The sequence below is a fragment of the Anas acuta genome, chromosome Z, assembly GCF_963932015.1.
Source record: "Anas acuta chromosome Z, bAnaAcu1.1, whole genome shotgun sequence".
Taxonomy (NCBI): domain Eukaryota; kingdom Metazoa; phylum Chordata; class Aves; order Anseriformes; family Anatidae; genus Anas; species Anas acuta.
Genome location: NC_089017.1, coordinates 54,549,525 through 54,572,306, shown reverse-complemented (window position 1 = coordinate 54,572,306; position 22,782 = coordinate 54,549,525). Strand labels below are relative to the sequence as shown.

Sequence of the window (22,782 nt, the reverse complement as noted above, 5' to 3'; positions counted from 1 at the left end):
CTGCATTTAATCCTGTACTGGAAAAATGAAGCAAGTGGTAATTCATATAATATTTTTTTGTGACCGTTCTGCCATAATTTGTCATCATGTCACTAATATTTGTACTTTCTGTAGTTTTACAGACTGTGAATTTATGTTTTACCTCTGTTGTGGATTGAACTCAGCCAGCAGCTAAGCAACAACAAAGCCACTAGCTCCCTCCCTCCCCCAAGAGATGAGGGAGAATGGGAAGGCCAACAGTGAAAAAGAGACATGCACTGAAATAAAGAAAGTTTCATAAAGAAAGCTACCTGAAGGTGAAATTACTTAGGAAAGGCAGGACGAAAAAAGATGATACAGTGTCTTCCTTGTCTGTGTTCTGTGGGAAACAACATATTTCAAAAGGAAGCAGCAGAGGTGGAAATAGGTAAATATTGGAGGAATTGCTCTCTACAGATACCTTAAAGGAGGCTGTAGTGAGGTGGGGGTTGGCCTGTTCTCCCACGTGCCTGGTGACAGGACGAGGGGGAATGGGCTAAAGTTGCACCAGGGGAGTTTTAGGTTGGATGTTAGGAAGAACTTCTTTACTGAAAGGGTTGTTAGGCATTGGAATGGGCTGCCCAGGGAGGTGGTGGAGTCACCATCCCTGGAAGTCTTTAAAAGACGTTTAGATGTAGAGCTTAGGGATATGGTTTAGTGGGGACTGTTAGTGTTAGGTCAGAGGTTGGACTCGATGATCTTGAGGTCTCTTCCAACCTAGAAATTCTGTGATTCTGTAATTAATTTCCATATGAGATAAGATTTCCGTATGTGAGGTGTATGTGTTGAGATGGCATGCGTATGTTTCAGAATAATGGACCAACATATCTCAGACTATCAGGTATGAAAACAACATACAGAAATCAGTCACCTTTGCCAAAATTTCTGCAGGAATACTATATGTGGTCATGTAGGTAAAGGCAATGTCACGATGACGCTTCAGAAGTTGTGCAGCCAGATTTAATGATGAGATTTATTTGGAGTATTTGACACCAGAGCATTTATCCTGAACGCTGCTCAGTCTGATGGCTTGACTTTGGCTCTTCTTGTTCTTTCAGCGTTGTCTTTGCTCATAGGAAAATACTGCAATCTGAGGGAGGAAAGCACTCAGCACTCGCCAAATTTTTGTCAGAGCGCGCTGCGATTTACCCTGATGCCTCTCAGCGCGTTCCTACCTCAGCCACAACACTCCCTTCCTCCGCTTTTACCCCAAAACACTCTTATTACAGCGAAACCCTCGGCGCCTGGGGGCCGGCCCCAGCGCACCGCAGCCCCCCGGAGCCCCTCTCAGCCCCTCGCAGCCCCCCGGAGCCCCTCTCAGCCGCCCCCCCGGCCGCTTTTGCCCCCAATCCCCGTGCTTTCGGCGCCGCCCCCCGGCTCCTCCCCAGCTTTCCGGCGGGCTCCGTGCTCGCAGCGCCCCCGCCGGCCGCCGGCGCCCGTGCCCCGGCAGCGGCAGCGGAAGCCTCCCGGTGCCTCCCGGTCCCTCCCTCCCCGTCCCCTCCTTCTCGCTGCCGGCTCCGCGTCCCGGAACCGTCCCCGCCGTCCCCGCGGCGCCGCCACCTGCCGCCGGCAGCATGACAGCGCCCGCCGCCCCCCGCCCGTGAGCCCCGCGGGCCCTTTCCGCCGCCGCCTCCTATATGGGCCACCTGCTCGCCAAGGGGGCCACCAGCCGGAGCCGGGACAGCGCCGCCCCCGCCGCCCAGCACCAGCAGCGCCAGCACCGCCAGCACCGCCGCTGCTGCCGCCACCACCGCCGCCGCCGCCGCCGCCGCCGCTGCTGCTGTCGGGGGAGGAAGGTGGCGGCGCGGAGCCGCAGCTGCTTCCTGCGGGGCCCCTGCATGCTCTGCTTCGTGGTGCACGGCGCCAGCCCGCCCGCCGCCCACCCCGCGCCGCCCGCCGGGCACCGCCGCCGCCGCCTGCTGCTGCTCCGCCTGCCGCCCGCCGCCTGGCAGCCGCGGGGCCGCCGCCAGCGCCTGCTGCTCTCGGGCCTGCTGCCCTCGCCGCTGCGGGGCCTCCTGGGGCCGGCCGGGCCGCCCGCCCAGGCGCTCCCCGACATGGTGTGCAAGCGCAAGGGGGCCGCCGGCCTGCCCGCCTGCCCGCCCTGCAAGCAGCCGCGCTGCAACAACGCCGCCGCCGCCGACACCGAGACCGAGAGCGAGAGCGAGGCCGCCGCCTGCCAGTGCCCGGCCGGAGAGCCCCAGCCCCAGCCCCAGCCCCAGCCCCAGCCGCAGCCCCGCGCCCTGCCCGCGGACGGCGCGGCCGGGGGGCAGCCCGCCCCGCAGCCCCCGGCCGAGGGCGAGAGGGATCCGGAGAAGGAGAAGGAGCGGAGCGGCCCGGCGGGCTGCCCGGAGCCGCAGGAGCACCCCGCCGACGGCAGCCGGGAGCCGCCGGCCGCCCCCGACATCAACCAGCTGCCGCCCTCCATCCTGCTCAAGGTGGGTCGCGGGGACGGGGCGGGGGGCGGCCCCATAGCCCCCAGGGCGCCGGGTGCCCTCCAGCCGCCTTCCTTGGCAGCCTCCTACTTGGTGTCTTCAAGCCCCGCTCTTCCCTCGTGTCCCACCCCCTGCCCTCTCTCACTGCGCTCTTGGCGAGTAACTTTGCGTTTTTAAGCCGCGCTGCTGGTCCCGTCACCAGGTCCTCTTCGCCTAAACCTGCGGTGAGAAGGCAGCCCTGGCCGAGGCTGGGTCCGTGATGCCCCCTGCAGTGCTGCCAGTGTGTCTCTGCGTGCCGGGGGGCTGAGCTCGGGGCCCTGAGCGGGTCACCCCGGGGGCAGACGGCCGCAGGGCGAGCAGGGTGCGATGCTGCGAGGCAGGGCAGGCGTCCTGGCCGTGCCCAGGTCTGCGCTGCTCCTTCTGCAACCCCGGCGTAGGAGGCAGCTCCCCAGCTCGCACCCTGCTGCTGTCAAACACGGGCCGTCTGCTCTCTGTCGTGCACGTTATTTTATTTTTTGGGGCGCATATATTGACACGGGTCGCCTGCCTTGTAAGGGCGCGCCGTGTTTTATAGATTCACTACTCAAATTACCTTTGGCACCTACATAAAAATCATGGACTGTCATATCTGAATTAATCTCTTCTCTGATTGCACGCCTGGAAGTTGGCCGTGTGGTTTTACTAAAATAAACAGGCCGTCTGTTGGCCACTATTAATTTCAGACCATGTTATCGCTGATGTTACTCTGCATTAAGATTTGAAATCCGCTGGTGCACCTTAAACACTTTTTCACGTTAGTGGTATGACTTTTCTTCTGTAGTTACTTCAGCACTTTTCAGTTTCATGTTCTCAAAAATTGTAGTCTAACTCTGTCATAAACCAGCTCTTTTAATAGTAAGGGCATATCATGCCCCTCTCACCTGTGGACTAAATTCTTTTCCGGATGGCTTTCTACTTTGCACTGAAACAGTACCTCCTTGGTATCTGTACTTCCAAGTTTTTTTGACTTGTTCCTTTCCTACCTGTCCCCCACCTCCCAGTAGCTGAGTCTCTTTAGTCTCTGTAGCCTAGCTCCTTCTGCAGGGTTTTTGAATAAGCTTGCCTTTAATACTAGCAGTAAGTAATAAATTCTTTACCTGTAATTTTAAAGATATTTTTTTAGTTGCCCTTAAGTCCTCAGCTAGATTTGTGTGTGTATGGTGGTTGCTGTTTTTGTTTTAGGTGCTTCCTCGTCGTCCTGTTCTGTTATGGGACTTGTAACTGCAGGTTTCTGAAGAGCCTTCTTGATAACTGGGTTATACAGGGGCCTAAAGGCCTTAACACCTGCTGGGTTTTGGTACAGGTACTGTGTCCTAAATATAAACCCTTCTCCAAAGATCCTGCTTTATTATGGGGTGATGGGAGAGAAATACACACAAAGTCTTAATAACCTTTTCATAATAGTCAGTGGAGGAAAAAAAAAACTTAATACAAGGACAAGCAGTGACAGCTTCAGGACTGTGTCACAGAGGTAACTCGGGACGTTCCCCACCAGGGAGGAAACAGGACCCAGCAGTACATTCACAGAGTTTTACTAAAGTTTGGTGATGATCATGATACCCCTCCTCCATTAGTGAAATGAGGAGACAGCCCCCGCACGGCAGCTTGCAGTACATTATGTGCAGTTTGCAATAAAACACTGTGCAGACGTGTCTGGTCGTGCCCCCACAGCAGTGCTGGCCCCTGGGCCATCTCCTCTCCCTTCCATGCAGAGCGGGGCTCCTGGCATGGGACAGGTGCAGCCTTCTGTTGCCTCCCCCCTCTGTTACATCTCCCCGAGTTGTTGCTCTTCGCTGAAGTTTTCTCAAAACCGGACTTTGGGTGTTTTTGTCACATAATCAGTTTGCTGCTCCTGGTGCATCCCATGAGAGTGCTCAGGCCAGTGCTCGCAGCTCTGGGCAGAGGCAAAGTGATCGGTGCCTGGCTGCCAGGAGAACAGCACGGACAGGCAACTTAGGTCAGGGCAGAGCAGCAGGCACCTTCCTCACCGTCTCCTCTTCTGGCCACCCCTGCCTGTACCTTCTTCAATATCGCAGCGTATCATACTTCACTCAAAAATGCAGTCTGAGTTTTCATGGGCAAGCAAACAGTCCATAGAAACAGCAAGAACATTTAAATCAATAAAATTACAGCAGGGTGTGTCACTAAATGTAACGTTTCAGTGACATTGGGTGACTTTTTTATGAAGATATCATAGCAGTAATGTTTTGTAAAAACTTCTTTTTGCTCAGTTAGCAATTTTGAATTGAATTTCCCATCTTCAAACAGGATTTTACACACTTTGTCAGTTCTTGATTATAGAGTAATAGTTGTTTGTTGCTTTTTTTTTCTTAACCCGATTCAGTCATTATTCTGTATTTGTTCTTACAGTCCATCTCAGCTCACACCAAACTGGAATGTTATATATGTTTTTATCTGTTCCAGTAATGAGTAGCATTCATCTTTCCCTCTGTCTTCATCCTTAACAATGATTAAGAATCAAAAATAGCACCACCAGTAATATAATTAGGCTTGTGTTTACTACAATTAATGACAAGTATATTTTACTTATCTTGGACCATGTGATTGTCATTTTTTCATATAATTTTCAATGGATGCAAATAGTTTTGACTTCTTCAGTCCTAACAATTTTACATGAGGATGATGTATCCAAGTGTTTTTTCCTTTTATGTGCACAGCAGAAAAGGAAGTGAACAATACCAAAATAGGCACATCCCACCTTGGGCTTAGCTGATTTTTCTTTTCATTTATACATCACTACCTGGTGCATAAGGGTGCATTTTCCCTTCTAAAGACACTGGTTGCTGTAGCTGAGCTTGGCATTGGGAGGATTTTGTGTAAGTACACATTTCCGACAAGTATGGAGTTAACCTCTTATCCCCTTCCAAGAAGCTAGTCTGTGTGGCTACTTAAGTATTTGGAATCTACAAATTTATCCCAAATAATACCTCAGCTGGCATTAATCCTATCTGCTTTGGCCTCCACCTTACATGCATTAAAGCGATAGATAGGGCATCTGTCCACTTCAGATTGGTTTCTGAACCGAGATTTATATATCCTGTTTTTCAAGCACTGATTCATTCATTCATTTTTACCTGACTGTTGGGGGTGAACAGAGTGATGCAATAGCTGGGTGATGCCTAATGTTTCATATCACCTTTTTAAAACCTGACCTCTGTAATGGCTCTTGTGATCTGAATCAATCTCTTCTGGGGCTCCAAACCCAGCCATTACTTCTTTTAATAGGAACTGTACCATGCTTACATCTGTCTTCCAGGTGGGGACAGCTGTTTCTTCAGCCTGTGCTGCCACTAATCTCTTCTGGGAGATTAGTAGCTTCTAACAAAATCTTAATCTGTTCAACGTTCACTGTTTGGGTGCCACTTTTGCTCCCGCAATGTCCTATAGCACGGCAGATGACAGAAGTGTATTTCAGATCTCTGTAGATGTTCACTTTTGTCCTGGTTTCAGTTAGGACAGAGTTTATTTTCTTCCTGGTAGCTGGTAGAATGCTATGTTTTGGTTTAGGATGAGAAGAGTGCTGATAACACCCCGATGCTTTAATTGTTGCAGAGCAGTGCTTACAGCAAGCCAAGAACATCTCAGTTTCTTGCTCTGTCCTGCCAACGGGCAGGCTGGGGGTGCAACAGAAGCTGGGAGGGAACAGACCTAGGACAGGTGACCCAAACTAGCCAAGGGGGTATTCCATACCATCTGACGTCATGCTAAACAATATATAGGGGTGGCTAGCCGGGGTGGGCGGACTGCTTGCGGTTAGGCTGGGCATCAGTCTGTGGGTGGTGAGCAATTGGATTGTGCATCACTTGTTTTGTACACATTATTAGTAGTAGTACTATTACCATTATTATTATTATTATTATTATTATTATTATTATTATTATTATTATTATTATTATTATTATTATTATTATTATTATTATTATTATTATTATTATTATTTTCCTGTCATAATAAAGTGTCTTTATCTCAGCTCACAGGCTTTACTTTCCCATTTCTCTCCCCCATCCCAGAGAGGGAGGAGGGAGGGTGAGCGAATGGCTGCGTGGTGCTGAGCTGCCGGCCGGGTGAAACCACCACAACTTTCTTCTGTCATGCTTCCCCTCGGGCTTCTGTCAGGGCTGTCAGCTCAGCTGCGTGAGCTCTGTGTTTGTGAGAGGGAGGCTCTCTGCTCTTAGTACTGTGTTCCTAGTTACGATGTCATACCTTTTTACTCTCCTCCCTTCCAGATCATAAGATGATCCAGCTACAAAAGGAGTCAAGCCTGGAGTTGGCAGGGGTATATCTGTAAGGGCTGCGCTTACCTTCTCTTGATTTTTGGGTGACCTCTACACAGCCACGATGTAGTTCCCCTTCATCTGGTAACTGTAACAAGGTAGCTGGGCGCAAGGTGTTTCATCTTCTCAAGGGGGTGTTCTTTGCTGTTGGCAGCAGCAGTCGGTACTTCTGGAGTCTTTGAAAACTCAACACTTGTGATGCACATCCAGTTAGCTTCAGTTCGACTTAGAGAACGGTTTGGGTTGGAAGGGACCTTAAAGACCATCTAATTCCAAACCCCTGCCATGGCAGGGACACCTCCCGCTAGAGCAGGTTGCCCAAAGCCCCATCCAGCCTGGCCTTGAGCACCTCCAGGGATGGGGCATCCACAGCTTCTCTGGGCAGCCTGTGCCAGCACCTCACTGCCCTCTGAGTGAAGAATATTTTCCTTATATCCAATTTAAATCCACCTTATTTTAGTTTAATACCATTCCCTGTTGTCCTATCACCATACCCCCTGACAAAGAGTCTCTTTCCAGCTTTCCTGTAGGCCCCTTTAGGCACAGGAAGGCCGCTGTAAGGTCTCCCTGGAGCCTTCTCTTCTCCAGGCTGAACATCCCCAGCTCACTCACTCTGACTTCATAGCAGAGGTGCTCCAGCCCTCTGATTATCTTCATAGGCCTCCTCTGGACTCACTCCAACAGGTCCATGTCCTTGTTCTGGGTGCCCCAGAGCTGGCCACAGGGCTCCAGGGGGGTCTCACAAGAGCAGAGCAGAGGGGGACAATCTCACCCTGCTGGCCATGCTGCTTCTGGTGCAGCCCAGGATTTCTGGGCTGCAAGTGTACATTGCAGTGCAGTTTTGCAGCCCTGACAGCACCCCTCAGCACTCCCAGGTCCTTCTCCTCGGGACTGCTCTCAATCCATTCTCCACCCAGCCTGTATTTGTGCTTGGGATTGCCCCAGCCCAAATGCAGGACTTTGCACTGGGCCTTGTTTAACCTCATGTGAGGTGTTTACAACCAATGGTTGTCCTAACACAATCTTCTGATAATTGTATTGAAAATCAGTGCAGCTGAGGCTATTACTCTAACACATCCCTGCATGCATTTAATAACTGGGCTGAACAGTAACCCACTGGGTGCATTCCAGCCAAGACCCCATAGGCCACTTGTGTCCTTTCATGCAGACATGAATGGAATGGCTTACAGTAGTTCAGTATCCCAAATGTGGGTGCTGTCATCAAAGCTTTCTTCAATGTTACAAATACTTTGTCAGAATCTGAAGTCTGTTACAATGCTTCTTCGGTGTCTGGTTTTGCACAGGCCGCCAATGGTGCAGCTATTTTGTAAAGGACTGATAACCAGGGTCTGCAAAATCCTGCAGCGCCTAAAAATGCTCTGATCTGTTTCTTTTTTTATAGGTTTAAACATATGCTGAATGTATATTATTCACTCTGAAGATGTTTTTCTGCCTCTTTCAGATAATGCATATCCTGTGTGTTCCACTTCTTTACAAAATAGTAATTTAGCTTGGGGAACTTGGTGGCCTCTTTCAGCTAAAGCAACTAGTAAAGCCCTTCTATCCTTTACACAATTTTCCCTTTTTGAACTAGCAATTAGCAAATCAACAGCATGCTGAGTCTGCACAGGGTTAATTGATAATGGAATACTCTGCATGTCTGTAACTAAAGTCTTTGAAAATGTTGTAGTTGATCCTGCAAATCCTTGTGGTAATGCAGTCCATGTTAGTTGTTGCCCCTCTCAAGTGAAGGCAAATATATACTGAGAATCCTTATGTACTGGAGCACTAAAGAAAGCTGCATATAAATCAGTTACAGAGAAATATTTCACATCTGCTGGTTACTATGAGGCTATTACAGTTAATGGATCAGAGACTACTGGGTGGGTATTACTACCTATTTATTAATTGCCCTTAGGTCCCGCACAAATCTAAAAACCAGCTTTCCCTCTGAGTCAGGTTTGGACTTCTTTACTGATAATATTGGTGCATTACAAGGAGATTCACAAGGGGTTAAAGTTTCTTTCTTCAGAAACTCTTCAGTCATCAGCGGTATTCCCTCTAGCCTCTTGTGGCAACAGGTATTGCTTTATGGAGGGAGGTTTCCTTCCCTTGGATTCCAATTTAACTGGGGTTACTGAGTAATTGTCCCACCTCCAGCAAGCTCCGTGCCCACAAAGATCTCAGTACATCTTTCAGCTCCTGAGGGATTTTGTTTATTTTCTACTGTCCTGCAAACATCACTCCTGGAACGTTTTTCCTGTGGGAAGTTTTAAAGTTATACCTTCAGGGGCACATAGCAATTGTGCTCATACTTTATACAGTAAGTCCAGTAAGTCCCATCTTATTAAGTTTGCAGGCACTGATTCTTCTAATAACAAAATAAATGATCTACTGATAGTGGGCCTATTCGCACTGTCACATCTTCTGTCTTTGAAACATGTCTCTACTTTTCTGCTATACATGCTACATTTACTTGTCCTGTTACATTGGAGACTGCTGGGGGGGCGGAGAGCAGGCTGCTGTGAACTAAATAGGGATAAGCCTTATTTCCAATTTTATGTCTAATACTAGTTCCGTGGATCTGCCTGGGAGGTGTATTTCTGTTTCAGTTTCCACTGAGGCCTGTGTGTGTGGTATCTGTCTTTGCATAGCTTCCTCACCTTATTGCCCTTAGCGCTTGGCTTCCCTAAATTGTGGTCTGCATCCCCTTCTCGGGATGGCTGGGCTTTCTCTTCTCTAGTCTCCTGCTAGCTTGCAGTAACTGCAGCAGTCTCATGTTAAATCAATCTCTGTGCTGATTTCTGCACCCCTGATTTCTGTCATTCCTTTGCCTCCCTGTAAAATCCCTGCTAAGTAAGGCTGCTGCCAGAAAACTTGCCTCTTCCTTCTGCTGCTTCCTCTTCTATCTTTCTACTTATCTCTTCCATTACTCACCAATGGGGCTATGCTCGTTAGTTCTGCCATTGATTTACCTTTCTATACTGGGAAGTGCTTAGTAAAATGTTCCTTGATACCTGGGGCTGCTTGGTCTACAAATAATGAGACAACCAAGGGCCTGTTGTGTTTGGCTGCAGGATTTATTTCCCCAAACACTTGCAGTTGTTTCTCTAACCTAGTTAGAAAAGCAGAGGGATGTTCCTCTGGCTCTCGCTGACAATATTTTACCTTTGTCCAATTTACCATTCATTTTGCTGCCTCTGTTGCGGTTATTAACCTATTTTTACGAGTTCTAGGTGCGTCGGTCCCAGCCTGTGTCTGGTAATTCCCATATAGTTCTTGTTCTGGCCTTGTGGTTCCATCGTCCTGGGCTGCAGCCCACTCTCTGTTCTTTTGCAAAATTAAGGTATTTTTTCTTCATCCAGAGTAAATAAAGTATCTAGCAACTGACAGACATTTGTCCATGCTGGATCTTATCTCCACATATACTTCTAATCACCTGTAATACTTTTTCTGGGTCCTGGGTCCTGCTGTATCCATGGCATTTGTTTCCGCCCCACTCAGCCTGCAGGACTGAAAGGCACACGCACCCTGTGCGCTGCTGCTGCAGCACCCAAGGCAGGCGGAGGGAACACGTCCTCCTTTAGCAGAGCTGCATTAACAGGAACTGTCTGCATGGAGCACAAAGGAGAGCTTTTCTCATCTGCCTGGAGCTTGTAAGGCCTCTGGTGGAGTACTGCATAAAGCGCAGGGGTCTGCGTGGAAAGCCCACAAATTGGAGAGGAATCAAAGGAGACCTAGAGACTGGAAACGTGGCCGTTGATGACAGCTTGAAGATACTGTTGAAACTGAACAACACTTCTGTTCTAAGGGGAGACTGGCACACGCTCTGCTGTTGTGAGAAAATCAATAAGAAGCTTTACTGTGTTCCTGTTCTTTGTCGTGTAACAAGAAATGATATGTTTATTTTGATGTGAGGGAAACTTTGGTGAGATACTTGGAAAATGACACACTGTGAGAACAGTTAGTTTTGGCAAAGCTTGTTTCCTGTCTTTGAGGACGTGTAAGGTGCTGGGATTTTTATTTATTTATTCCTTTTGAACAAGTGGGATGGCCTTATCAGGGATGATCTAGGTGTACTCGAGTTTGCTCCACAACGAGGAAAGGAGCTTTTAGAATGAGTAGTTGACCTTTTTGACATCTTCTCTATCAATTTACTACTTTCTTTTTTGAGAAATCATGAACAGTTTCTGCTTTGCTTGCAGCATAGACATCGATTTTAGCTTAGAGGTAATGTGCAGTGAATGGAAGATGTGTGTGTATTTCATTTAGTGTAAGGTTTTCATAAATACATCATTGTTATTTGGAGCACTACTGTTCCTTTTCTTGAATTTTTACTCAACTTTTCAATTTTTTTTCCCATTTTGACTCTTTTCCCCACATTCTTTCCTTGCTTTACTAAGATTGCATGTTTGCTTTTGATAATGTTGATACTAAATTACTAGCACTGCATTTAAGATTATCTGAGTGATACGAGGAGGGTTCATTTTTTATTTTAAAAAAGAAAGGTATCAGGGTTCAAAAGTCACCAGACAGACCAGAGCTAGGATCTTTGGTTTAAAAAAAAAATTACCTGAAAAAATGGATATACATATTTTAGTAGTTTGGTACTTTTTTTATCCTGGTCAGAAGACACAGAGAGCGATCAAAATACATTACTCAGATTGGACTTCATCCACACGTTCAGAGTCACTGTAGCAGTGCTGTCTTTTTTTCCCTCTTAAGCTAGTGTTCCCGTCAGTTTGTGCTGTCTAGAACTTGTTTCAAGTATTGAGAAGAATGGAAAAGGTTTTAGCAACTTTGCGGTTGATGCAGAGAGGTAAATGCTCTTTCAATCTTAACTAGTCTGATTAGCTTCTTATTCTTTAGCCATGTCCAACCCGGTGCCATTGATTTGTTTTCATGAAGCTCGCTGTGACTCTGTGACTGCAGTAGGGAAGTGAACCAGCTTTAACCGCACTGTGCTGTTGCTGTGTGACTTGCTGAACTTACAGAAGTGCGTGGGAAGGGCATATTTAGAAAAAGAAAGGTATGCTAGTACAAGCCAAGATACTGTGGATGTTATTGTCAATAGGACAGTTCTGAAAGATGTCTTGGTTACATCCTGTGATTTGTTGCAGAACTGTAAAAGCAAATAGTTGCCTTGCCATGTGTTAAAAGTTGGATTTCATGTAAGCATGTAGGTTTTCACCTTAAGTACTTGTGTGATGGGGGAGAGAAGTCTTGGGATGAAGTTACTGAGGGCAGTTTCCTGACAGTCAGGAAGTCCTGAGGGCAGGTGCCTTGACACTCACCCTTGCCATGGGGCCTAGCACACCCAGTAAAACTTTTCCTAATAATGTTTAGGTGTTTGTAGGATTGCTCTACATCCCTGAATAAGTCCATATGTATTTCGGAGAGGGGTAATAATCTTGCAAGTTGTGCACCGTTTGAATACAAAGTAAAGTGATTGCAAGGTGTTTTCATTTCCTATGCATTTATCCATTTCTCTTGTTCAGAAGTGTCTGTGTTTGTTCTTTAACAGATTTTTGGCATGTTTCATCATCTCCATCTTAAACTGTTGTGGTGATTCACAAGCAGCACAGGCCTCTTTTAGTGAGGACAGCGTGGGTAGCTAGGATTAAGACTATCAGCTCTTTCAAGTAAAGATGATTTGTTTATCAGTCGGCACCCTTTCTTTACATTAATATGAAAGGTACGGTATCAGTGCCTCCTGTTAACTTTGTAGGGACAGAAACTGAAGTTGAGTTTTGCATTGCAACTAGGCCAGTCTGTTAGCGAGCGGCTGCTAAGAGCAGCGTCTATCACTTTGTAACCTCTAGCTGCATGTTCCTGCTGCTTCCTTTCTGCTCTGTAGGGTAATTGTGTAATTGCAGACTGAGCTGATTCAGCTGGCTAACCAGACACCAACCTAACGTTGCAAACCCTTCCTCAGGATCAGCTACTTTCTCTGGATGTAGCCGCTATATTCAGTGCAGCAGGCACCCAGGTGAGGTAGACAACTAAACCGTTCCTAGCAGTGGCAGCTTACCATAAGAATGTTGCTTATGTTGTGAAAAAAGTGGCACCGTCACGTTTTTAACACCGTTTCCTTAATGGCTGTGCCAAGATGGAAGGTACTCCTTTCAGAGATGTGTCCCTTGAGTTCATACATCTCCTTCGTGTACTCAGGTGCTCATGAGACATTTGTGTTTCTTTTTATCCCATTGAGATTATGTGTGGATAAATGATGAAACCTCTTAAAAACTGCGCAAATACTGCTCTGCCCTTTGTTTATCTTCTGTTGATAGATGATTCATTAGTTTGCTGAAATAGAGTGGAACAACCTCTCATAAATATAAAACCACCGGAAGCTTAACTTCAGCATGCCTGTAATTAACAACTACTGTGTTTAACAGTTCATAGTAAAAAGTCATGTTCTAAGCATATTACTTTTATTAAAGGGTATTTTGGAGTTGTTTTTTGATAATTAAGCTTCAATTAATTGCTCAAAATACTTGCACCCAGCCGACGAAAAAAATGGGCAGTTTTCCAAGAATTAATTTTCCAAGTTCATTAGGCACTGTGATGAATAGTAGCATAAAACGTTTGAGTTTACATTTTAATATTCTCTGTATATACAGTTCTTGTTAATACCATGAAAACTTTAGCTTCAAAACAGTTCTATTTGAACAATACAATGGAAACAATTGCACAGGTATCTGTTCATCTTGGATACAGATTTCTGCTGAGAAAAGAAAGCTTAATTTACAGAAATCGTTACTCCTCTAGCTAGTTAGATTGAAAGATCTTTCAAAGGAGAAAAATGGACAGAAACAGGGGGTGCATGAATTCACCTTTTATAATCTATTTCTGTCCTGGAACCTATGGTCTATACTCTGTCTACCCATGTTCATAAAACTGTAGTTCTTAAAGTTTGAAGAATCTTTAAAAATGGTATTCGTCCTCAACTAAACTTTCTTATTTCTGTTCATGAGGCAAAAGCTTCTTAGCTCTATGCACTCAATAATAGTAACCACTTGATTTATTTATTTTTTAAATAATTTATTTTAGAAGTAAGATCCCCTTTGATAAGTTAAAATACTTAAGCTCTACTCATGTGTATTTGATTTGTGTTGTATGAAGTCATAAGTTTGGAAAACTTGGTGCTGAGGATACCGTGTCAAAAAACAAGTTAAAGTTTCTGGCATTATGCTTTTTTACCTAGTAACGTTAATGACTCTGTGGTTTTATTATTCATGCTTTTTCTTTGATTAGAAGTGCACTTTGATGCACTTGATTGATTTCTTAGACAGAAAAGCTCAATGAAGTGAGTTTTTGTTTCTGGGAAACTTGAATTAAAGCCAAGTTTATGACATTTACAGATAAATTACAGAAAAAAAAAAAACAACAATGAATTAGGTTTAATACATGGACTTACGGTATCTAAATTTTTAACATTTTATGAAAATATATTTATAGCTGTGGGGGCTTATTGTTTTGTTGGTGTTTGTTTGTTGTCGCCTCTTTTCCTGTTCCTGCTGAAATGCAAATGTTTAGCACAAAAAGTTTAAAGGAGTCCTTTTTGGATGCACAGACTGAAACATCTATCATACACTCGATGGAGAAACAGTAGGGAAGTGTTAGGATTTTTGTCTAAAATCCATCACATAGGGACTCAGTAGTAAAGGAGACAATTACACAAAAAGTTTTATTTCTGTTTTTTTCTGGTTGGACCCTAGTCTAAAGCAGCTTAGAATTACAGAATTGTAGAGCAGCTCAGGTTGGAAAGGACCTTAAAAGGTCATCAGGTTCAACCTTTCACGCAAAAAGGGAGCCTCGTGTCTTCATCCGTTTCCCATCCATTGTCCTACAGAACATTTATTCCAGAAAGTTGGCAAAAACAGAACAAAAACTTGATCAGGCTGAAGTGTGTCGTGCAGGGATTTAATTTGGCTGGCTATAAATGAGTTGAACTACCATCTGATCCAGAATTACGGGTTGTCACAGCTGTGTGTGGGCACACTGAAGATGGTGCTGTGCAATTAGTTGTGCTCTGTTGCTTGAAGGTAAAAATGACTTGCTTACAAATCCCATACAGGAGAAAAACCCACGTATGGTTGCACCTATCAGGGAAATAAAATTGGACAGCTTGAGTTCAGCAGATCGAATGTGGTCTGAGAGCCAGCTCTATCTGCTGGATGACTTTTGCTGCTCCGAGTATTGCATTTTTGAATTTTCTTTTCACTGTGGTCATTAATTAGTCTGTGTGAACACTTATTTCTGAGCAAGAGCTTGACATTAAAGAACTATGTCTGGAAGATATGATAAGGCCATCGATGCTGAATGGGTGTTGATCCTTAAATAGGACGTGGCCTAGAGGCCCAGAAAGCCCTTTGTGCCCATTGAGAGGGAAGAAAAGCCCACTAATTGCAGTTATCATGTGAAGGGGTGAAGCAGAAGGCACTGGCATCATCCGTTTTAGGAACTGAAATGGAAAGAAGCGAGATGAGAGAGCAGAGCAGGAGCTGGGTTGTTTTTTTTGTTTGTTTTGTAGAACTGTGCATCCTCCAACCCTGACCCTTGCCCATAGAAAAACAAATGTAAAATGCATCCAGATCATTAAGCTTGTATTTTTTTTCAAGAATGCTGAAGGACATTTCAGTCTGGCACTTACCTGGAGGGATCAGGCACGGAGCTGAGAGGAAGCATGTGCACGTTGGGTGTGCAGGAGGACATGGTGGAGCACAATTTTCAGGAATTAGACTTGTGGACCCACTGGCTGCCAAAAGTTATCTGTCACGGGCAGGAATTGAGTGAACAGGCTTGGAATAGAGAAGGTTTTGGCTTTCTGCTGTATTTACACAGATTTAGGAATTAGAAAACAATTTAAAATTCAGGACAATTAAGCTGCCACAGTATCTGTGTGTATCTAGGGAATGAAACTGAATTAAAGGGTGATGAAGGTATCATTGGAGAGAGTTGTAGCATTTCATGCAGTAGTAGAGCATTTTAGCCAGCAGATAAGGTGATCCCTTAAAGGAACAGCGATGTGCAATCAAACTGGAGTACATGTAGGATTTGCTACTAAATTCTATTTAGTATAATTCAGTACATCTTCTTTTAACTACCGTGAGCTCTGAGGGGGAATTGCTGCTTTACACGGCATTATTCAGAATCCTTTTATAGCTGGCGCTTCTCTAGCTGCTGCAGGCTAAAAATAAAAAATACAGCAGCAAGGCCTGGTCCTTGAACACCTATGGTTTGTGTAACTTCTTGTGGGCCTTCGCCTTTCCCTTCCGGAACTTGGAGTGCCACAACTTTGTCAGCACCGGCTTTTCCCTCTAGTGGCTCCCTCTCATTACTGTTTCTCTAATAAGCCAATTTGCAACACCTGCAGACTCCCTGCTCCTCTTTGCAGCTGGAGATACATACTGTGTTGACTACAACATGACCTCGAATGCTTTCAGATGTTTGTGTGTTTTTTATTTTTATTTTTTTTCCCCAAATAATATTGTTTGTGCAGAAGCACTGTCCATGCCAAGTACTGAATCAAGCTGGTGTCGTTTTTGTTTTTGCATTGCTACTGCTGTCTCGTGCTGGACTTAGCAGTAGGTCTGTGATTTGGTGTGGACTTCCAGCTTTTGGTAGGGTGGCAGTTTGAAGAAAAAGAAAAAGGCTTTCTTACTTATATTGACAGCTGGATTAGCAACAGCCTTTCCAGTTCTGTGTTTGCTGTGTTCTTGTTTTAAGTACTTTGTGCTCTCGTTTCTCAAAGTAAAGGTGATATTTTCAGAATTGAGCATATTTATTTCCCACTGTAGCAGGAATTGGCTAGTTTAAAGTAACTTACACTGCCAGCCTCAGCATCCCTTCTGAGTATTAGCTACAGTTAGTCTGATGTTTGTCCAAACATAGCATGGATCATGTTGCCTTGTTCTCTTCAGAGATTTTTGTAACTTAAAAGGTTTGGTCTTCTGTTTCCTGCTGACAGTAGGAACTCAAGTTCCCTACTGCTTTAGTAGCTTGGAGTTGCAGAGAATCATCAGACTGAGTTTTCTTTTTCTAATGGCTAAAACTGCACTGTTGCAATAGGAATATCAGATGCCAAGTCTTTCTGTTTAGTGCTCTTTCCCAGCTTGACCAGAGATTATGGTATTTTTTGGATGCTGATCACAGCCCTCTCCTTGCTTTCTGCTCAGAGTCACCGATGCAAAGAACCGAAGGGAGGAAACAGGCATTGTTTCACCCACATTTGTCTCCTATGTTCAACTGATGCCCTGATGGGAAACCCTTATTCACTCTGGTGATGATGAAGCACAGGTTTTCAGGGGGATAGGGTTCACGCAGACTCCTAAAGGATGGCAAGGAGTCCTACATAAGAGACTGACTTTTTTAGAGGTAGAAGAAAACATTGTAAATGGTGAATCTTGCAAGCAACTGCAGAAGTTGGTGAGTTTGACTTTTCCATGTTATCACTGTCAGATCTTTCAGAAATGTCTAACGACCTCCTCATTCCCAGGAGGCCCTAAAATGAAGGAAATTATTTGAGTTATTGGGTGTTATATTCTGATCCTTTACTTACTTCAGAAATCTAATGATTTTTGAGACTAACTGTCCTATCTACTGCAAAGATGATGAAAGTGTTGTTCTCTTGTTTGTTCTCTCTTTAGGACAGTTTAATCCAATGTAGTTAATCTTTTCTCTGAATATTGTCATGTTTTCTAGGCCTTGGTGGTTTCCTGTGGACACATCAGTACTTTCAGGTTTTCTTGAGCACATTGCTTGAGATTATCCCTAGTGCTTCTACTCAGCTGATGAGGACATCCAAGTACTGAGTGGGAGGACTCTTTCACGTTTTGCAGGCTGTATTCCTTTACATTTATCCTGATGCTATGATTGCCTTTTTTCGTTGCAGGATGACTTGCAAAATAAAGTTTGTTTGTGGTTACGGAGTGTATTCACATTTAAGTCTTGATAGACCTTTTCAATCTTTTTAACAATAGTACTTCTGAGGAAGTACTGAATATAATAAAAACAACAGCAGCTTATGAGCCTGCTGTAAAGTTGCAGTTAATTCTTTGTTTTGCAGGCTGTTACGGCACTCAAAACCTTGGGCTATAAAACGTGAATTCTATGTTAAATACTATCAATGCTTTGATGGGGTATAAAATGTGAATTCTGTGCTTAGTTTTCTTGTATGACACTGATTTGCTCTGCTGATTTACTTCACCATCCCATGCCCCTTTCCCCAAAAACTGATGTTCTAGTGCCCTTATGGTGTTTTATTTCTTTACTGAATTGAAAAGATAGAAGAGGTCTTCCTGAATGATTCAGAGTAGAAACAAGAACACCTTTCTTTATTTCTTTGAGTACAGATTGGGAGCAGAACTCACTGAGAGCTGCCCTGCAGAGAGCTTGTGGGTTCTCATGGACAGAGGACTTGTGGGTTCTCAGCCACCAGTGTGTGTTTGTAGCCCAGCAGGCCAACTGCGTCCTGGGCTATGTCAACAGAGGGGTGGGCAGCAGGTGTTGGGAGGTGACTGTCGCCCTCGGCTCTGCCCTTGTGAGGCTCCACCTGGAGTGCTACATCCAGGGCTGGGGCCCCAGCACAAGGAGGATGTGGGGCTATTAGAGCAGGTCCAGAGGAGGGCCAAAAAGATGATCAGGTTGGCTGGAGCACCTCTCCTATGAAGAAATATGGAGAGAGCTGGGTCTGTCCATCCTGAAAAAGAAAAGGCTCCAGGGAGACCTCATTGTGGCCTTTCAATACATAGAGGTCCTATAAAAAGGATGGAGAAGGACTCTTTGCTTGGTTAGATAATGATAGGACAAGGGGAAATTGTCTTAAACTAAAAGAGGGTAGATTTAGACTAGACATTAGGAAGAAATTCTTCACTGTAACGATAGTGAGGCACTGGCACAGGTTGCCCAGAGAAGCTGTGGATGCCCCATCCATGGAGGTCTTCAAGGCCAGGTTAGACGGGGCCTTGACCAAGCTGATCTAGTGGGTGGCATCCCTGCTTATGGCAGGGAGGTTGGGTATAGATGATTTTTAAGGTCCCTTACATCCCGAGCCATTCTATGATTCCATGATTCCTATGGCTAGCAAATAACCCATACAGGCTACAGTTGGATGTAATACTGTATTTATAATTCTTGAAGTGTGCAATCTCAGAAGCACATTCTAAATTTTGTCTAAGAAATGAGCACATAAGTAGGACGTGTTTTGTTGTGGGTTATACCAATGTGACATACTAATATTGTCAGCTGTTGCGGTGTGTAGGTTTTTGTTATTGTCCATGACTCATCTAGTTGGGTGCAACTTCTAGAAGAATCAAGCATTGCATGCTAATATTTCCCCATCTTTTACACAACAGGTTAATAACAAAAAAAAAATTTGTCTTTCAAATATGATGACTTCTGATGAATAATACTTTTTTTTTTTTCCTCTCTTTACAGATATTTTCCAATTTATCCCTGAATGAGCGTTGCCTTTCAGCGTCACTAGTGTGTAAATATTGGCGTGACCTATGTTTAGATTTTCAGTTTTGGAAGCAGCTGGATCTCAGTAGTCGTCAACAGGTATGAAGGCATTATCGGGGAAAAATAGTGTTTGGATGACTCAGCATTCGTTCTCAGAACTTGTACTTCTGACTAAAGGCAAGCAAAAGAAACCCATTAAGTGGTGGTACCTGTGCTTTCAGTGAGTTTCATACTAGAGGCTGAAAATGTCAGAACCCTTATATTAACTGTTTTGACTGTAGTTTCCTCTGATTGTCACTGAACGGCATGAGCACAAGTGCTGTTTGAAGTGGATTGTGGGTTACGTGTCTCAGGTCTACGTCAGGTAGCGGTAGTTACATCCATAAGAGCTATCAGATCTTATATTGATTGAGAGATGTACTTGTAATTTTTGAGGATGCTTTAGTATGAACAATGGTTCTCCAGTTGGTCCTTGCTCTGTTCACTTTAACAAGTTTTGATGATGCTAGTGATGTCTTCTCCTACTGAGAAGACAGATTTTGTCTTTTTGATATATATATATCAAAATTTGATATATAATATTTGATTTATATAAAAAAAATATTTTGATATATATATATTTGAAAAATATTTTGATATATATATATCAAAATTTTGATATATATATATATCAAAATATATATATATATTATATATATATAATGTATATATATATACATATATATATATATACACATATATATATATATATATATATATATATATATACATATATATTCATATATATGCATATATGTATATATGTGTATATATATATGTTTTAGCCAATCCTAGACTTAATATTTCTGAGATTCATGGATTTTGTTTAGTAAGATTCTTACAGAGCCTAGACTATCTTGTTTGGAAAAGTTGTTTAAGGGTATCTGTGTTGTTTACTCATCTAGGCTTCTTGTTACTTTGTTAATCACAGATGTCTGTAAAAACAATTTCTTCGGAGTTTTATGAAAATAATGGATGCAGGGCAATGACTGTTGCAGGTTCCCATTTCAAGAAGCTGTTCATCTGTGTTGGGCATAGGATGTACATGGGTTATTATTTTCAGATCACCAATTCATAGAAAACCATGCAAGTTGTCTTGCTTGTAGAGTCACTAATTAACATAATTGTGAAACACTGTGAAAAAAACAAGTATTAGATTGATTTTTAAGTAACTCCCAAGCACACTTGGACCAGGGATCCATTTCCTTTTGTTGCGAAAGTACTATGTGTCAAATCACTTCCCTCTTCATTGTCTTGAGATGTAGCTTTATTTCTAGTACGAAGGGTTTGTTTGTTTGTTTTTCAGATTTTTTGGCTATTAGGTGTGTTAGGATCTCATTGAATTTTATCAGTTTTGGCATTGCCCTAAGAAACCTGTCCTGGCAATTCCTCAATGAGCTCTTGAACAAGGTTAAGCACAATTATTAACACTCTGCCTGTGTGGGGAGTGCTTGGTGTCTTTTTTTTTTTTTTTTTTTTTTGGGGGGGGGGAAGCTGGAACAGATATTGTATGTGTTTTGTTATTTGTTTGGTAGGTTTTTTGCTTTTTTTTTTCAATTTGTCATGTTTTCTAGCTAACAGCTGTCTGATGAAATAACAGGAAAACATATCAGACTTGCTGCTAATGGAAAACAGTTTGAATGCAGCAAAGAAAGTGTTTGTTTCTTGACTATATAAGAGAGAAAAATGGAAAGGATATATGTTCCTCTCTGTTGCTGTCTCCAGGCTTTAAGCTAAATCTCATCTGTGCTAAATGGCAGATAAAGTATTGTATGGTTTTGTTAGACAGACTTTTTCATATATCACCTCAGGTGTTTTGAAATTAAACTTCTTTTCAAAGCAAGGGAATTTAATGTATTTTGTCTTACCTGGTTTGGTTTTGTTTGTCTTTTTTAAACTTACATGCTTCAGCATGAAGAATATCTTACCTTTCTTGCTTGCTTTGTAGGGCTGACACCTTCTAAAATTATTGACATGTTAGTTAACAATATGTGCAGGCACAAAGCGGATGGTGGAGTCTTTGTTCTTCAAAGGAACTCTGGGAAAATAGTGGATGTATCTTTGATTTAGTGGTCTTTCATCTGCTAACATTTAAAATGTACAAGTATTCTATTTTTAAACTGAGCAAATCACTGGAGGAAATGTCTGTTAATGAAATACCTTTCTTTCTGTTATGGTGTCCTTTCCGTCTCTTCTCTTTTGTTCATTGGTACCTTGGGTTACTGTTTTCCATTGTTAAGAAACCCATTGTCACCTGCATCACTAGTATTTCCTGGTTGGCAAGCAGTTTTTGGATGATTGCCAGGGCCTAAGTAAGAAGTTTTTGCATTTCGGAGACATATAAATCTTTTACTCCTCTGAAAATGCTACTTTAGGTAAGTAGAGTGCTGATATAGAATCCTTCTCTTCTGAAGGGTGAAATTCATTTCCTATAGAATGTGAAGAGGACTACAAGCATTGGAGCAGAATTCTTTAAAGTTAGCTGCAAAATTGGTTATAGCAATATGTTTTTCATAAAACATATCTTTCCATTATTTCAGCAACATATGCAAACACATCTCAGAAACAGTAGTTTTGTGTTAATGGAATAAAAGATGTTTATAGATGAAGTTAAATTTGAATATTTGGTTTTGCTTGCAGGTCACTGATGAACTGTTGGAAAAGATAGCATCAAGAAGCCAGAATATTACTGAAATCAATATTTCTGATTGCCGCAATGTATCTGATACAGGAGTATGCATATTAGCATGTAAATGTCCTGGACTACTTAGGTATACTGCTTACAGGTGTAAACAGCTTTCCGACACCTCCATCATCGCAGTTGCCTCTCAGTGTCCACTTCTTCAAAAAGTGCACGTAGGCAATCAAGACAGACTCACCGATGAAGGCCTAAAGCAGGTAACCACCCATTCCACACATTATTTTCATATGTTTAGTCCTTCAGCTTCTTAGCAAATACAAACGGGGTATGGAGGAGGAAGGTAACTGTTTCACGAATTTAATAAGGGCATACATTTTCTAGAGACCATATAGAGACAGAGATCAAATCCTTTCAAAGTGAAATCTCCAGTTTACCTCTGGCTCATGGAGTTTTACTGGACTTAGTTACTATTTGGAACCAATATTAAAATAGCATTCTTTGCAATGCAAAAACGTGATTGAGACTTTTCAGGTATGCAAGGAGATTTCATTCTTCTGTTAATAGTGTGTAGGGTCAGCTATGAAGTAGTTATATTAAATCATATGTCCTATTGATGGTCTAGTATGCAGGCATTTTTGTTTGCTTAAATATGCCCTATAAATTATGTAGTTCCTATGTGCAGCTCTTAGCTTCTGTTTGTTGACTGTAGTTAGCAATGTCATTTTGTCAGGTGTATAATTATAATCTTTCTTGTTTGTATATAGTACTTAAAAATCTGCAAATAAAGATCATTTTTAAAGGGGGAGGGGACAACACAAAAATCTTAACTCCCAACACTTCCTATCTCAGTCAA

The 22,782-nt window shown here is 43.4% G+C and overlaps 1 protein-coding gene across 1 annotated transcript in view; it reads left to right on the top strand.

The window, feature by feature from the left end:
- Positions 1 to 1,507: 1,507 nt before the first annotated feature.
- FBXL17 (F-box and leucine rich repeat protein 17) overlaps positions 1,508 to 22,782 on the top strand; it is a 307,609-nt gene continuing 286,334 nt past the window's right edge. The window contains exons 1-3 of the mRNA XM_068666661.1: positions 1,508 to 2,453; positions 19,226 to 19,348; positions 21,929 to 22,186. Coding sequence (XP_068522762.1) covers positions 1,656 to 2,453; positions 19,226 to 19,348; positions 21,929 to 22,186 — 1,179 coding nt within the window. The 5' untranslated portion in view covers positions 1,508 to 1,655. The remainder of the gene's footprint in view (positions 2,454 to 19,225; positions 19,349 to 21,928; positions 22,187 to 22,782) is intronic.